Source organism: Mus pahari, chromosome 8 (genome assembly GCF_900095145.1).
Source record: "Mus pahari chromosome 8, PAHARI_EIJ_v1.1, whole genome shotgun sequence".
NCBI classification, from domain to species: Eukaryota; Metazoa; Chordata; class Mammalia; order Rodentia; family Muridae; genus Mus; species Mus pahari.
Genome location: NC_034597.1, coordinates 11,979,219 through 11,994,953, shown reverse-complemented (window position 1 = coordinate 11,994,953; position 15,735 = coordinate 11,979,219). Strand labels below are relative to the sequence as shown.

Sequence of the window (15,735 nt, the reverse complement as noted above, 5' to 3'; positions counted from 1 at the left end):
GGGACAGAGAGTAAGAGAATAAGATAAGAGAAAGAGGAGGGGGGCAAAGAGAGGAGCCCCTTATAGTAAACTAGGCATACCTGGCTAATGCCAGGTAACTGTGTGGTGGAGCCTAGAAGAAATTCTAACAACTCTACTATGCTTAAGTGAAAACCAATTTGGACTGTATCTCTCTCTCTCTGCCAAGCTGGAGGAGCTCACAGAAGCTGAGGATGCTCTGTCTGAAGCCAATGCATTGAATAATTGCAACGCCGAAGTGTGGGCCTATCTGGCTCTGGTCTGCCTGAAAGTGAGTGTTTCTTATTGTCCCTTCACAAAGCCCTCTCAGGGATCAGGTGAAGGCCCAACTAAGAAAGGTAAGCTGGTTGTTAACACAGTAACTGAAGTTTGAAGAGCTCTAGATTTGTCATTGTACTGACGACAAAGAGAATGTCTGTCCTGGGCAGTTCCTCCTTGAGATGAATGTGCTTCGTAATCACCTATTGACATTTTACTATGAAGGATGTGATGTGCTTCTTTCAGGTTGGACGACAACTGGAAGCAGAGCAGGCCTATAAGTACACAGTAAAGGTATGCGGCAACTGATTGCCATTCTGAGAGTGGACAGACTGTGAGAATGCTCAGTGCCTGCTGAATCCCCACCCACGGATCCAATACATTCCAATTCTTTGAGAGCTTCCATGGTGTGGAGAATACAGGAGAGGCCCCTCAAATCTGGAGCCGCTTAAATTAGGGGTCTTCAGAGCCACATGGTGTGTTGAACATAACTTCTTCCCTGCCTTGTTTCTGCAGCTGAAACTGAAAGACCAGGCTCTACTTGAAGAAATCCACGCTGTACAGGAAATGGTTGGTTTTGGAAATCCATCTTTCTGACAGCCTTACAAGTGGATACTTAATATGGAACCCTAAGCACATTTCCTTCTCAAATTGTCACCAGATGAAGCCTGCCCACCCCCCCCTCCTTTAGTTGTTGGCTGTTAGATCACATTAAAAAAAAAGAATCAAAACTCAAAATTTATCATGTTTCTGGAGTCGTATGTATCGCACATTATATTTTATACGCTCTTATGTAATCATGTAGCTAATTAATAGCCATTATTTGTGGGTAGATATATGGCATAATGGTGTGACTATTAGAATTTCTTTTGAAAGTTTATCTGATCACCTTGGTGGTAAGATTCCCTGGAGGTGCACAATTGCCCAAGGTTCTTGACCAAAGTTCTTGGGGCATGGGAATTAAGGCAACATCTTCAAAGGTGGGACCAGAATACAACTGTGCTGTGTCACACACAGTTGACAGTGGGTAAGAGAACAGAGGACATTCCGGAGGCGGGGGAACCAACGCAGGATGGACCGGCCTGCAAGGAACGCCGCACCGCTGCGGACAGGCCGGGCAGTCCCCCGAACGCCGCAGGAACTCAGCCGAAGACCGCGCAGACACGCCTACAGACACGCCTCTTCCGCCGCAGTCAACGACCAGTCACCGGCGCCCGGTCGCACTCCGGCGCCTTGTCGTCCTCCCGTGCGCATTGGAAGAGAGAGCGGAAGGGGCGGGCCGATCGGCCGGGGGGGGGCGGGGGGCGGCTTCCGCAGAGGGCTTTCCGGCTCTGGAGGTGAGGTCGCCGCGGCGAGTGCCCGCGCGGCCGCTCGGGGGCGCTCTCCCGGGCTTCAGGCTCTGTGCCGCGGGACAGCCGAAGAGCGGCTCGCCGAGGCACCATGGTCCACCTCAGTGAGTGCGCGGGGCTTCAGGGCGGGCGTGGGCTGCGGCGACCCGGGCTAGGCGCCTTCCAGCGGAGCTGCTTCTCAGTCCGTCTCGCTGCGTAGCTCTGGCTGGCCTGGAACTCGCATGTAAAGACGGGCTGGCTTCGAACTCCGTCCTAGACAGACGTTTGCCTCTGCCTCCCAAAGGTGCTGTGACTAAAGTCGTGCGTCACTGTGCCCAACCTCTCTCAGTTTTTTTTTTTTTTTTACCACCCATCGTAGAAATCGTTTTACATATGAGGCATCTAAGGGTAAGACAAGGTCATGGCTTGGTAAATGGTGTTAGGGTCCGAGAATTTGGGAAATAATCCAAGATGAAAACCAAGTTTAAACCAGCAAAAGTTTATTTAATAAGCTAATATTTCAGGGAGACGGCTGGGTTCGGGATCCAAAACGTGTCAGCGAGGGGAGGGGGCAAGACAGGACAACCTTTTAAAACATAAAATCCACAAATTGGGTAGGCTAGGAACAACTAATAGGGTACATGGCCGGTTTTTCATACATTTTAAGTGAGTTACTACTACCAGCCAAGTACTCAGATGGCTTCTTAACTTGGCCCGGATTGAGGCCAGCCAGTCAGAGCCTATATAGCGGCTGGTGGCCAACAAGGCATAGGGTGAGGAATTGTGGCCTAAGTTCATATGGGACGCCTGGGGCCAGAAGCCATTTCTGGGAATTCAGCTGTTAGAATTGATCTTAGTACATAGTGGAGACTATATACAAGATGAACTCTCTGAAGGTAAAGTGGCCCCTAACATCGGCAGGTCTGTGTTACGTGGATTTGGAAAAAAGGGGGTATGTCTGGTCTGGAGGGGTTAAGAGGAGTTTCACAAACAAGATTGTCTCTAAGCTGATGGAGCAGGGCATAGATTGGAAGTGAGAACATTGCAGTAGAAGGAGGAATTGTGCCTTTCCCTTATATGATCTATTGTGAGTCTTCTAAACATTTTTGCGTCCTAACCAGCTATTTCTCTACAGCCACCGTTTTCTGCAAGGCCTACCGCGGAGGCCACCTAACCATACGCCTTGCTCTGAGTGGCTGCACCAACCGGCCTTTTTACCGAATTGTGGCTGCTCACAACAAGTGCCCCAGGGATGGCCGATTTGTGGAGCAGCTGGGCTCCTATGACCCACTACCCAACAGCCACGGAGAAAAACTAGTTGCCCTCAACCTGGACCGTATCCGGCATTGGATTGGCTGTGGGGCTCACCTCTCCAAGCCTATGGAGAAACTTCTAGGTAAACCAGCTCTGAGCTTAGATAATTTAACAGGTTTTATACTGTGGTCAACTCTGGGAGAATGGAAACGAAGAATGATTTTTATTCCATCTAAGCTGCTCTGGACAGGAGTGGAAGGCGAAGTAGTGTAACTGCTATTTAAATCTGGATGCCCTTTATGGTCTCCTTTAGAAGACTTCAAGTGACTGGGATTTTGTGCAAAAAAAATGGGACAAATGTGCCTTGGGTGCCTGTATGTCAGTACTTATTTATTTATCTGTCTGTCTGTCTATTAGTGAGGAGAACTGTATTAGGAAGTAGACAGTAAGCTTAGCAAGCCAGGAGCCTATTTCTTGTCTGTGCTGTGGGTCAGGTGTTGGGTTTCGGTTCTGGGAAGCAGACTCTTGGGAAACATTGGCATGTGGGCTATGTTATAATGAGAATCCTGTTGCTTTTAGGTCTGTCTGGCTTTTTTCCCCTGCATCCGATGATGATCACCAACGCTGAGAGATTTCGGAGGAGAAGAGCACGAGAGGGCCTCGTAGCTTCTCAGAAAGCAGAGTCGGAGGCTGAAGAGACAGAAGCAAGCTGACGTCAGTGAACACCGCCACCATGACCGCAAAGTCAAGGGCCTGTGAAACTTGTGCATAAAGTTTTGTGTTGGGTTTGAGGATCAATAAATGGAGTTTTCTAAGTCACGGTCCTTCAGCGTAGCCTGAGCAGGGGTCAGATAGAGGCTTCTTTTGTCTGATGTTAGAGCTAGATGTAGATACCTGCTTGGCTTTCCTGCCTTACCTTGTGTCATGCAGTGGGTACAGGGAGGTTTGGACTTTGGGCTAGGCCCTGGTCACAGTTTGCTGGTATCCAGTACGTTCCTGCTTCAGAGTCCTCAGCCGAGTGCTCTTGGCTCATTCAAATATTTTCTTTAAGACAGGGTTTTGCTCTGCAACCTTGGCTGGTGCGGAGCTTGTTTTATGTAATATATAGACCAGCCTGACCTTGAACTTGTAGCATCCTCTTGCCCCTGTGGCCCAAATGCTTCCTTAACCACTTGGGATCACCCCAGAGGTGAAGAAGACAATCGCCTTGTTTATTGTCTATTTCCTTGACACATGATCTCATGTTTACAAAGACTGGATGTAAAAGTTGGGGCTTTAATAGCCTTACCTTTGGTTTTTATTGTTTTCTTTTGTTTGTTTTTCTTTTCTGAGACTGGTTTCTCTGTAACAGAACTGACTTTGTAAGCCAGGCTGGCCTTGAACCAGAGCGATCACCTGCCTCTGTCTGCTGAATGATGGAAATAAAAGCGTCCTCCACTACCTTTTAAAGAGTAATTAGAAGGAAGTTCACATAGTCAACTCTGTGTTGAGATTCTGTTGTTCTGTTTTATGTATCACAACTGTGGGTCAGTTATATCCATGTTTACAGATGAGGGAGGCTATGCCTCAGGAGTAGGAAACTTTTATAACAACTTGGGATTCAAACTCCATATGTCTACCTACAAAGTATTTTCCTACATATAATGTTGCCTATAGGAAAGGAAAAACAATGATAGGACAGCCTTTCCAAAGTCCACTTTAAATGCCTAGAACATGGCTCAGGAGGACGGAAAAGTGCTTTATTTTTACCTCAGCTCTGTGGTACTGAGTTCAAATCCTTAGGACCCAATAGCTGGACAGGAAGCCAAGAGTCTGCAACAGCAGCATCCTACAGGGACATGGAGGGAGGGTGGAGAGACAAAGGAATCCCTAGACACAGGCGAGTTGGTATGCACAGTGGAGAAACAACACAGACATCTTGTCTCAAATGAGGTAGGAAGTGAAGACTGATACCTAAGGTGGTTCTCTGGTCTCCATATGTTAAAGCATGCACATGCCCACTTTAACCAACACGTGAATGTGCACACATACACAGAGCAAAGTCTATGATAGAATCCTGTTTAGGTATCATGAGTTCAGTATGTAAATGACAGGTGGAATGAAATAAAATACACCGTCTGCCTCACAGTGCCCGAGAACAATGGGGTTCTACAGCCATAAGCATGACTTACAGGTTTGCTTCTTACATGCTTGATAATGTAGGTTTTAAGTTCTAGAGTAAGTTCTTTTGTTTTGTTTTTCGAGACAGGGTTTCTCTATGTAGCTCTAGCTGTCCTGGAACTCACTCTGTAGACCAGGCTGGCCTGGAACTCAGAAATCCGCCTGCCTCTGCCTCCCAAGTGCTGGGATTAAAGGCGTGCACCACCACTGCCCAGCTAGAGTAAGTTCTTAACGTTCCTAAAGAATGTTCTAGGGCCTGCTAGTGCTCTGACCTATCCTATCTGGGTTCTGAGGATAGTTACTAATGTACATTCAGAGGTTGCTCTCCATCCAGGGTGGCTGCTGGTTTTCCTTCACTGGGTATGAAGGAACTTTGAAAGTAGGTAAGAGAGGAACTGACTTCAGTTGGCTTTGATTTTTAGATCTGAGGAGGGGAAAGCGGAAGACGCTCTGACCTATTTAAAATGAGAGGCTGGGTGGGTCAGTGCAATTAGTTTCCATTGCTGTGTGAGAGCAGGTGGGTGGGACTGATTATGTGCTGCCAAAGATACACAGCCTTTGAGATAAAGGGCTTTGTGTATTTTGATTGATACAGGCTATTCCTGCGCGGACTGGGGAAGTCATCCCAGATGAAGTCTCTGAGCCTATACTTGTCCTCTGAGTATCAGCTTAACAAAACACATTAACCTTTGGGTTGAACGTGTTAAGTTTCCCAGTTTTCCTTATTTTGTATGATTGTGTGTGTGTGTGTGTGTGTGTGTGTGTGTGTAGGCCAAAAGACAACTTGACAGAGTACGTTCTCTCCTGCCACTGTGTGAGTCCCAGAGGTTGTCACCGGCGTCATGCCCTCCAACCCGCTGAGCATCCTCGCCAGCCCGAGCATCCGCTCTCTATTGGGAAAACTTTCGGGCTGTTGTGTACTGTACTGTTGTGTCATTGAGCTGTGCAGGGAACTGGGAGGAAGCGCAGTAGTGGGTGCCGGGGATGGGGCGTGCCTCCTCTCCAGACGCCGCCGCCGCCGCATTTTACTTCCCGGGCGAGAGCAAGGCTGCTTTGCGGCTGCCGTAAAGTGCGGCTGGCCCCGCCTCCGGCGCGGCTCCTGTGACGCAGGCGCCCAGAGCTATTTGGGCGGGAAAAGGCGGCCGGTGGCCGGCGGTCAGGGAGAGCGGCTGTGGCTACAGCTTCGCCGAGGTCGCGGAGCAGCCTCTTCCCTGGCATGGGGCTGCTGGAGCTGTGCGAGCAGGAGTTCGGCACCGCCGACCTCTACCAGGTGCTGGGCGTGCGGCGCGAGGCTTCGGACGGCGAGGTCCGACGCGGCTACCACAAGGTGTCCCTGCAAGTGCACCCCGACCGAGTAGAGGAGGACCAGAAAGAGAACGCCACCCGCCGCTTCCAGGTTTGTGGGCCCGCGTTCGGACGGCTGGCCGGACTTGTGCTCTCGCGGGGCCCCTACTCCTAGGACAGCGCACTGCTGATCCTCGGCCTGGCATTTTTCAGCGTTTCTAGCTGCCCTGCTTCAGTGGGAGGTTCAGGATGACTTTTGGATGCTCTGCTTACAGATCCTGGGAAGAGTCTACGCGGTTCTGAGTGACAAGGAACAGAAAGCTGTGTACGATGAACAGGGGACAGTGGACGAAGACTCTGCTGGCCTCAACCAAGACCGGGACTGGGATGCATATTGGAGATTACTCTTTAAAAAGGTAAAGAGCTTTAGTGGCTTTGACTAATTCTCATCATTCAGTCCACAAGAACAATTGGCGAAGTTAAAGCAATCTTCTTTGTTATTAGATATCGCTAGAGGATATCCAAGCTTTTGAAAAGACATACAAAGGCTCTGAAGAAGAGCTAAACGATATTAAGCAGGCCTATCTGGACTTCAAGGGCGACATGGATCAGATCATGGAGTCTGTGCTTTGTGTACAATACACAGATGAACCCAGGATAAGAAACATCATTCAAAAAGCTATTGAATCCAAAGAGATTCCATCTTACAATGCCTTCGTCAAAGAGTCTAAACAAAAGATGAATGCAAGGAAAAGAAGGGTAAGTAAATGTTGTTCCTAATACATCTCAGCCACTTCAAAAAAAAAAGGGGGTCTTGGGATATTTACAGCGATGGAAATAGATTGCTGAAATATGAGTTGCTTGACCTGCCACTGATCTAACTAGATGATCAGGAAGATTATTTTGGTATGTTGTGCTGAAAATGATTTCACCTTATGGATTGTTTGAAGTCCTAAGTGATTCTGAAAAACTTTTCACATGAGGCGGTCCTTGTAGCTTTGCTGTAGGGAGCCTGGTTACAAGGCTGTGGGCCTTGTGTGGTTAACGAACAGGTAGAAGATGGCAGTGATTGTGTGCTGTTAAACAAGTAGAATGGCGGGGTGGTGCTCCCAGTACCTGAGCACTGAGGAAGCTGAGTGCCACTTTTGAGGTCAGGCTGTGGTGTGTGGATCGGCGCTGCATTGGTTGTCTAGTATGTGGGAGGTTCCTAATTCTCCAAAACTGCTCAGAAGAGGGGGAGTAAACACATTTTTAAAAAATTCTGTAAATACATGTAAGTATTACACACACACACACACACACACAGAAGGGGATGGAGAGATGGCTCAGTGGGTGGTCTCTCCTGTCCCCACTCTGAGGAACACAATTGCCTAGACTTTAGGATTGGGACTTGTGATTGATTCTTCATCCTTTCATCCCTGTTTAACCAGGGTTAGTGGAGATGTTAGCTGAGGAGTTGAAGGTAGCGAGCATCTCTGCTTACGCTCTTTGGGAAAGTTACTACAGACTGCTGTTAAAGCAACAGTTGCTTCGTCTTGGCTTTCACAATTGGAGCTGCCTGGCGAGCTGGCAATTTAAGATGTTAGGTGTCTGGTGGGTACTTGAGTTGTCCTTTGCATGACTCAAGTGGATGGGCAAAGACCTGGAGCTTTTAGTACAAGAACATGCACAGAGAAAAACTGACCTTAGTATTTGGGGTGAGTTTAAGGGCCTGCTTTACAGAGAAAAGACCGCTATGCCTGTTTCATGGCTTGGAGTCACAGCTGTTGTTTGTTAATCATTTTCGCACGTAAAACAGAACAGCTGTATTAGATCAGGATTTTGGTTTGAGAAACTTGGAGTTAGAGGGGAAATGACAGTTTGAAAGCTGTGTAAAGGGATTAAGAGATGCTGAATTTTAAGAGATGATAATAGAACAAAACTTGTTTTTGTTCTGGAATAATAAGATCCCAATTTATCCTTATTCCCAGTGGTGATTTGGAAAATTTTACAATGAGTTCGGGCCTCATAGTTCTTACTGTTAGCTGTTGTGGTATTTTGGCAAACTTTGTTAAATGAAGGTAGCTTTGCAATCAGTTAAAGAAAGGCTAAAACTGAATTTGCTAATGTTTTTTCTGACTACTCAGAAAACATTTTAAATTTGTGTTGTGTGTATTTGCATGTTTTGTGCCTGCGTTTGTGAGTGCATGAGTGTGGGTGCCCTCAGAGCTGTTGATTCCCTGGAGCTAGAGTGACAGACAACCTGGTGTGGGTGCTGCGAATGTCCTCTGGAAGGGCAAGAAGTGCCAACAGCTGGGCCAGCTATCCAGCTCCAGAGAAAGCCTTTAAATCATTGCAGCTCACTAGGCTGCCACCAGTGCTGTGTACAAAATGGGGTTTCAGATGAAGATCCTGAAGTACCTGGTACCTGGCCTCCGTTTTGATGCTGTCTCTGGCTATGTGAGCCTTCGGTTCCCCTAGTAGGTTCCTTTGTGTCATCATATGGTTTGGGATGCTGAAGTACTTGTGTTCTCTAGGAAGTAGAATCGGGGATAAAATAGAAGGACTTACTGGAATAAGACTGCTTGCCATGAGTAGTTCATAGAACTCCAGCTCTAGAAAGGGTCTTAACATTTTCTTTAAGGGGGAAGAAAAATGTATTTCTGTTATTTCTTGATTGCCATGGAGTCTGATAAAAGCTTCTGTTCAGGCTCAGGAAGAGGCTAAGGAAGCAGAGCTGAGCAGAAAGGAGCTGGGGCTGGAAGATGGAGCGGAGAACTTGAAAGCACTCATCCAGGTAAGCGTGGCAGGCTCCCTCACAGGCCCCTCACGGTCATTTGTACTGTTTGGAATGCATTTCAGGATTTTTTATTTTTGTTTTTTCTTTTAAGGTACAATTACACATAATTTATAGCATCTTTTTGGGTTTTGAGAATGTACAATTCAGTGAATTCCCACCCCTGCTCCAAGTTGTACAGCTGTCAGCACTACAGAGGAAGCCCATACCCATTATTAGTCATTGGTGTGCTTTTCCCCAACCCCTCCTAATGATGAAATACTTTGTCTCAGTGGACAGTGTTGCATTTTGAAAGCTGTATTTTAACTTCTCAAACAGAGCAGACAAAAGGATCGGCAAAAGGAAATGGACAGTTTTCTGGCTCAAATGGAAGCAAAATACTGCAAACCTTCCAAAGGAGGGAAAAGAACAGCACTCAAGAAGGAAAAGAAATAACGGAGTTTTTCTCTTCATGGGTCCTTATGTGTCAGTGGTACAGTGTAGACAAGGTGATGACAGCCATTACTGTAACCTTTGAGAGAAGTTGTCTGTCCTGCCTAAGCCAACCAGGGTTCATCGACCTTATCTTAGTAGTTTCTAGAATTCACCTAACACTGTGTGAGGGCTTCATGTGAAGGATGTGCAGTGGTGATGGTTGGGAGGGTGGGTCTGACATTTGCTTTTGTGGGCCTTGTGCCCAAAGATCTCTATTTAGAATATTGGTGTCTGTGGACTGCTCTTGCTGATGTGCATGCACTGAAGAGAAACACTCTCAGAACAGAGAATAGCCTCAGAACGCTTGCTGAACAGCCATCTTCTAAGTAAATGCTACCGTGCTTTGTGTCTTAATCCTACACAGATCTTCTTTTCTTGTTCACTGTTAGGTTTTGTCTTCTGTCCTTGCAGTAGGAGACGTTGGTGTTCATATTATTGCAAACTTTTTCAAAAGACTGTATATGCTAAATAAAGAAAAGAATGACAAAGGTCTGGTGGATTATTTAAATGACTCCATTGGTCTATGAAGATAAAGTGTTTTATTTAAAGGACTTAAGTAACCTAGTCAGCATTGTGACAGACAGGCTGGCTTTGGCACACATCCTGTCTTTGCAGGGCACAGGGTTAGGCATTTCATTGGCCTTTTCTGAACTTTTTATCTGCAAGAGTGAGAGCCAAACTCATTAAATTGCATATACTAAGTACAACGGGATTTTTATGTGTTTTGAACTGTTTTGTGTGGCTTCAGATGAGTCTCTGTGTAGCCCCAGCTAGCCTGTGATTTGCTATGTAGACCTATAATCAGGTTTTTTGAAGATGAATACTAACTAACTTTGAGGGGACACACAAACACACAAGGGGTAAGGAACTAGGCTGAGGGTACTCTGAGTCAGAAAGTCTGCTCAGAAAGACCACGAACGTAGATCTGATAATAGTGTATTCATTGTATAGATTTGTGAGAAAGACTCATTTACATCTTGAGTTGATAACTACCCACTACAGTATGTGGTGTATTTGTTATGACTATTCAAGTCTTCATTTGTATCATGCAAGTAATAAGCTTCTTCCCATTGAGCATTATAATTTAAGGTGGACACATCACACATTTAGTTTGTGACCACAAGCACACTACAACTATTTAATATAGAACTCAAGTGTGGGTTATTTGAAACATCTATTTATTTCATGGCATAAGAACTTGGTCCTGGAAGTTGAACTTGGGTCTCTTTAAGAGCAGTACATGCCCACTGAGCCATCTCTCCATCCCCTTCTTTGTGTGTGTGTGTAATACTTTCATGTATTTACAGAAATTTTGTTTTGTTTTTTTGGTTTTTTTTTTGGTTGTTTTTCGAGACAGGGTTTCCCTGTGCAGTCCTGGCTGTCCTGAAGCTCACTCTGTAGACCAGGCTGGCCTCGAACTCAGACATCTGCCTGCCTCTGCCTCCCAAGTGCTGGGATTAAAGGCGTGTGCCACCACGCCCGGCCCTACAGAATTTTTAAAAAATGTGTTTTCTCCCCCTCTTCTGGGCAGTTTTGGAGAATTAGGAACCTCCCACATACTAGACAACCAATGCAGCACTGATCCACACACCACAGCCTGACCTCAAAAGTGGCATTCCTCAGTTAGCTTCCTCAGTGCTCAGGTACTGGCCATTCTACTTGTTTTACAGCACACAATCACTGCCATCTTCTACTTGTTTGCTAACCACACAAGGCTTTGGTTTAAGTCACCTTCAGTGGACAACCATTTGAATTTAGCCACTTTGAAAATCAGTAATGTCAAAGTGGTGCTATAATTAAGGAAGTAGTGGCATTTTAATAAGAGAGACTCAAGCCATAGTTAACACCATTGCTGCGTTCCCGGTGCCCTTGAAATGCTGGTGGTGCTACTAGAGGAAGAAGTTCTCCAGTTCCACTGCTCTTTGGAGAACTGGTTCAGTGAAGTGCTTACAAGTATGAAGACTGAGTTTGGATCCCTACCACTGACAAAGCAAACGAACTTGTCTTGGCGCACAAACGAGGATCTCCAAGTTCAGTGAGAGATCCTATCTCAAAACATTAGAGAAACAATTAGGAAGGGCACCCAGTGATCTCTGGCCTACACATGCATGCACACAAAATTGCAAACATGAGCACACAAAGACCCTGCTGCAAAGCTGGGATGTAAGGCTGATCTAGGAAAGAAACATTAGTTTACACCAGTGTTGATACCTTTAGTTAGGTCTTAATTCATTCTGCTTTTTTATTTTTTGTTTTTTTAAAGATTTATTTATTATATTTAAGTACACTGTAGCTGTCTTCAGACACTCCAGAAGAGGGTGTCAGATCTTGTTACGGATAGTTATGAGCCACCATGTAGTTGCTGGGATTTGAACTCCGGACCTTTTGAAGAGCAGTCGGGTGCTCTTACCTACTGAGCCATCTCACCAGCCCCCTCATTCTGCTTTTTAAAGAGAAAGCTTGGCTAGCAAGATTGCTCATCAGATAAAGGCACCTATCCCACCAGCCCCACCCCAATCTTAGTTCAGCCCTGGGACTAACTCCTGAAAGTTCTCTGACCACACTCCTCCCCGTCATTCATACATACAAAAATAAATTTAAATTGTAATAAAGAACTTAAAGTTTAGGAATGATATTTATTTGATGAATATATCAGATTGTTGGCAGCACTTTCTCCTAAAAATACGTTAAAACTGAGTGCAGTTCTCCAGAAATCAACATAAACAGAAATATTCTGAACCCAGTGATCTGAATCATTTGTGTGTATGTAATCTCACTGAATCGTACAAGAATTGAACTGGTGATTGGTTACAGACAACATGAGCAGTGATTTGGGGTGGTTCTTCATTGCCAAGTCTTTGGGTACAATCTTTACTGCCCCATGCAATAGGTTAACTAAAGCTGAGAGAAGACAGTTACTGCATACAGAACAGTTAGTTACCAGTGCAGTCTTTGGCAGATACTCTGTAGTATTTCTCGGACACTTGTACCAAGATAACTCTTGATGGACCAAGCTGCTGTTTGCAGGAGCTGTGCATCATCCGGTGCCTGAATGCTGGGGCATGAAAAGTCTCCATGTGCTCCCAAGTCTGCAGCAACCCTGCAGGTTCTCACTTGCCCTGTGGTCGGTCACTGCCTGGTTCTAGAGATGGGTCCACCTCTGCTCTGAGGTTTTGTAGACCCATGTGACTGAGGACCTGTCAGACACAGAAGTGCACAGAATAACATTAGTAAATAGTCTCTATTTGATTATAAACATCACATGTCTTGGACTTGTACATACATTAGTAGTTGGATTTTAAATTTGGATATGGTCTCTTAAGTACTGAGAAGTGTGTGTTCACCAAGGCATTAAAAATCATGTTTAAATAGTTTACCCTATTGAGAAAACTACTAGAGTCTAAGAAGTAAAAGGAAGCTGGATGTGGTGTCACATACACTGGGGAGGCAGAGGCAGGAAGATCTCTGTTATTTCAAGGCCAGCCTGGTCTGCGTAGTTGTTTCAGGGCTGAATAATTGAGACATTTGTCTAGAGCTGTAGCCAAGTTTTGCTGAGAACCTACTCGTTAAAAACTGAAATGCACATTTCAACAACTTAGGTGTTAAAACTAATTAACATCTTACTCAAAGTGTAGCTGAATATAGTAACTAGATTGGAGGCTTTAAAAAAAAAAAAAAAAAAGATTGATGCTGGATAGTGGTGGCATATGCCTTTAATTCAGCACTCAGGAGGCAGAGGCCAATGGGTCTCTGTGAATTTGAGGCCAGCCAACCTGGTCCACAGAATGAGTTCCAGAACAGCCAGGCTACACAGTGAAAGCCTGTCTTGAAAATCAAAAATGAAAAAAGATTTTCTTACGTATATGTGTGTGTGCCTGTGAGTGTATGTCACTTGTGTACAGGTACAGGTACGGGTGCCAGAAGATGGAGTCTGAGCTCCTGGAACTGGACTTACAAGTGGATGTGAGTTGCCTGACATGGATACTAGAACCTTAGGCTCTCTGGAAAAACAAGTACTCTTAAAACCACTGAGCCATTTTTTTTTTTTTCTGGTCCCTCAAATATTTTTGTTAAAAACAAACAGTATTTACCTTAAAGATCAATTTGTTATTAAAAACAAAACAAAAGAGAAATCAGGAACTTTTTTGTCTTTGAGCAGTTGGCCTTTTAATACCCATCTTGATGCAAGATGATTTACCTAGATGGGGGACAACTAAGTCTAGAAAAGCCCGCAGGAAAGGAAGATATGTAGGAATAAAGAAGATAAAAGCAAGAACTGCAGCCCATCTGTACCTGCAGACCCCCTGCCAGGTCGGGCCTGATGAGGATACTCGGATGCACATGAACTTCGGTACTGTGTGTCTGGCTAAAAGAAAAGAAAGGGCATCTTAGGATGTAGCTCGAAAGATGCTTGTTTGAGGCTTGCAGAGTATATTAGTTCCTTTTCTGCTGCTTTGATAAAACACCATGAGCAAAGCAACTAAAAGAAGGAACAGTTTGTTGAGTCCATCAAGGCAGGAAAGCATGGTGGCAGGAACAGCTGAGAATCCACATCTTCAACTGCAAGCCAGCAGAGAGATCTATTTAGCAATTGGTGGGAGTCTTGAACTCTCACACACCCTCAGTTGATAAAACTTCCTCCAGACAGGCCATACCTCAACTGCCCAAACAGCCTCACTGGCTAGGGACCAAGTACTCAAATGCCCTAGATTATGGGGAACATCTCACTCAAACCATCACCCAGAGGAAAACCTTAACGTTAACAATGAAAAACTCATCTGCCAACCTATATTGAATTTCAGGTAGAGTATTCCAAGCTAGATAGATGGTCACAAAGCGATTTGCTAACTTGTAGGAACTTCATGTACTACAACTGTATTACTTCGTCTTTAAGAAAATGTTAGTATTTACAAATCCATATGGTGTAATGCTGCAATCAGATACAAAAAGATATTTTATTTTGACTCCACTGTGTTGGGATTGCAGGTTTGCAATACCATATCTGGCCAAGATAATGCCATCTGAGGTTACAGGGTGGCATTTAAATAGAATCAACACTGTTGTGAGGGGAAAGTACCTAGAGATTCCATCTTCTGCAGCAGTTTTCAGAATGGCAGCATCTGTAGCTCATGTACCCAACCTGACCCTTGAACCATCTACTAACAGTGGTAGGAGTTTGTAGTTGTATGTTTCACAGGGCTCCCATAACAAATGACCACAGGCAGCCAAAGCAACAGGAAGGTGAGAACTTTGCAGATTGCTTTAGGGACCACATGGTAGTGATTGCAGCGACTTAACAAGGCTGTCAAAAAAGTAAAAAGTAAAAGCTTGGTGACTCTTTTTCAATAAAGCTTTATTTACAAAACCAGGCAGTAGCCCTTCCAGGGCTCATGGACTGAGGTTTACTGACTCCTAGCCCAGACAAAAGCACCAAGGAACAGGGTTCTAGTCAACAGCTCCAGGCCTAAGGCTTCCAGACTTCCAGTTATACTGAGCTGCTACTTAATCTGTATGGTAGGAAATAGGGAAAATAATGCTAAGGCAGGCAATTTTTACTGTTACAATAAACTAATTTTTTAAAGAGACTTTGAAGTGTTTTCAGATGTTCAGTTTTATTTCTAAAGCAACTAAAATTAAATTTTGAAAGGAAAGAACATATAGAACATTGCTTAACAAATGTTCTGAATCCAATTATGAGACAGTTCAGATGTTCTTAGGCTTCCAGGATTTACAGTGAACCTATAAGCCAGAGCTTCATTTCTCTTTTGGCCTTTTCTGGGACTTTCTGCTTAACTCAAGCCTCAGGAAATTCTGAGTTGAATAGTGCCCTTTAAACTCACATCATCTTGGAACTTGTGAATGTGACTATTTTTGGAAAACCATTTCTTTGCATGAGTAATCAAGTTAAGGTAAAATATTGTTTTAGAGTGGACTATAAATTCAATGGCCGCTATCTTTTAATTTTTATTTTATTGTAATAGACATGTTGACTGCATTTATCACCAGGAAGTTACAGACATTGTGAGCTGCTATGTGGGTGCTGAGAATCAAAACCCCTATTTTTTAACCATTTAGCTGTCTTACCCCAGAGCTAGCTCTCTAACCCCAACTGTCTTACCCCAGAGCTAGCTCTCTAACCCCAACTGTCTTACCCCTGAGCTAGCTCTAACCCCAACTGTCTTA

The 15,735-nt window shown here is 44.9% G+C and overlaps 4 protein-coding genes across 8 annotated transcripts in view; 3 read left to right on the top strand and 1 right to left on the bottom strand.

Annotated features, from left to right (window-relative positions):
* Positions 1-873, top strand: part of Cfap70 (cilia and flagella associated protein 70) — a 57,918-nt gene extending 57,045 nt beyond the window's left edge. For all 5 annotated transcript variants that reach the window (XM_021203848.1, XM_021203845.1, XM_021203847.1 and 2 more), the window contains 3 exons: positions 188-289; positions 523-570; positions 793-873. In XM_021203848.1, coding sequence (XP_021059507.1) covers positions 188-289; positions 523-570; positions 793-873 — 231 coding nt within the window. The remainder of the gene's footprint in view (positions 1-187; positions 290-522; positions 571-792) is intronic.
* Positions 874-1,589: 716 nt separating this feature from the next.
* On the top strand, positions 1,590-3,673 carry Mrps16 (mitochondrial ribosomal protein S16). The gene is made up of 3 exons (XM_021204034.2): positions 1,590-1,729; positions 2,740-3,000; positions 3,438-3,673. The coding sequence occupies exons 1-3, from the start codon at positions 1,717-1,719 to the stop codon at positions 3,569-3,571; spliced, it is 408 nt and encodes a 135-aa protein (XP_021059693.1). The 5' UTR covers positions 1,590-1,716; the 3' UTR covers positions 3,572-3,673.
* Positions 3,674-6,107: 2,434 nt separating this feature from the next.
* On the top strand, positions 6,108-10,042 carry Dnajc9 (DnaJ heat shock protein family (Hsp40) member C9). Its single transcript, XM_021203628.1, has 5 exons — positions 6,108-6,414; positions 6,578-6,718; positions 6,807-7,061; positions 8,992-9,078; positions 9,397-10,042. Exons 1-5 carry the CDS (start codon positions 6,235-6,237, stop codon positions 9,511-9,513), a joined length of 780 nt encoding a protein of 259 aa, XP_021059287.1. The 5' UTR covers positions 6,108-6,234; the 3' UTR covers positions 9,514-10,042.
* A 2,547-nt stretch (positions 10,043-12,589) lies between these two features.
* The window catches only part of Fam149b1 (family with sequence similarity 149 member B1), a 37,777-nt gene continuing 34,631 nt past the window's right edge, over positions 12,590-15,735 (bottom strand). The window contains exons 11-12 of the mRNA XM_021203831.2: positions 13,846-13,918; positions 12,590-12,749 (exon numbers count right to left, since the gene is read on the bottom strand). Of these exons, the coding sequence (XP_021059490.1) occupies positions 12,682-12,749; positions 13,846-13,918 (141 nt within the window). The 3' untranslated portion in view covers positions 12,590-12,681. The remainder of the gene's footprint in view (positions 12,750-13,845; positions 13,919-15,735) is intronic.

Coding starts and splice junctions, on each gene's coding strand:
- Mrps16 (XM_021204034.2), top strand. Junction 3,001..3,437: donor GCCTATGGAGAAACTTCTAG/GTAAACCAGCTC, acceptor TGTTGCTTTTAG/GTCTGTCTGGCTTTTTTCCC.
- Dnajc9 (XM_021203628.1), top strand. CDS start 6,235: ATGGGGCTGCTGGAGCTGTGCGAGCAGGAGTTCGGCACCGCCGACCTC. Junction 6,719..6,806: donor GGAGATTACTCTTTAAAAAG/GTAAAGAGCTTT, acceptor CTTTGTTATTAG/ATATCGCTAGAGGATATCCA. Junction 9,079..9,396: donor ACTTGAAAGCACTCATCCAG/GTAAGCGTGGCA, acceptor CTTCTCAAACAG/AGCAGACAAAAGGATCGGCA.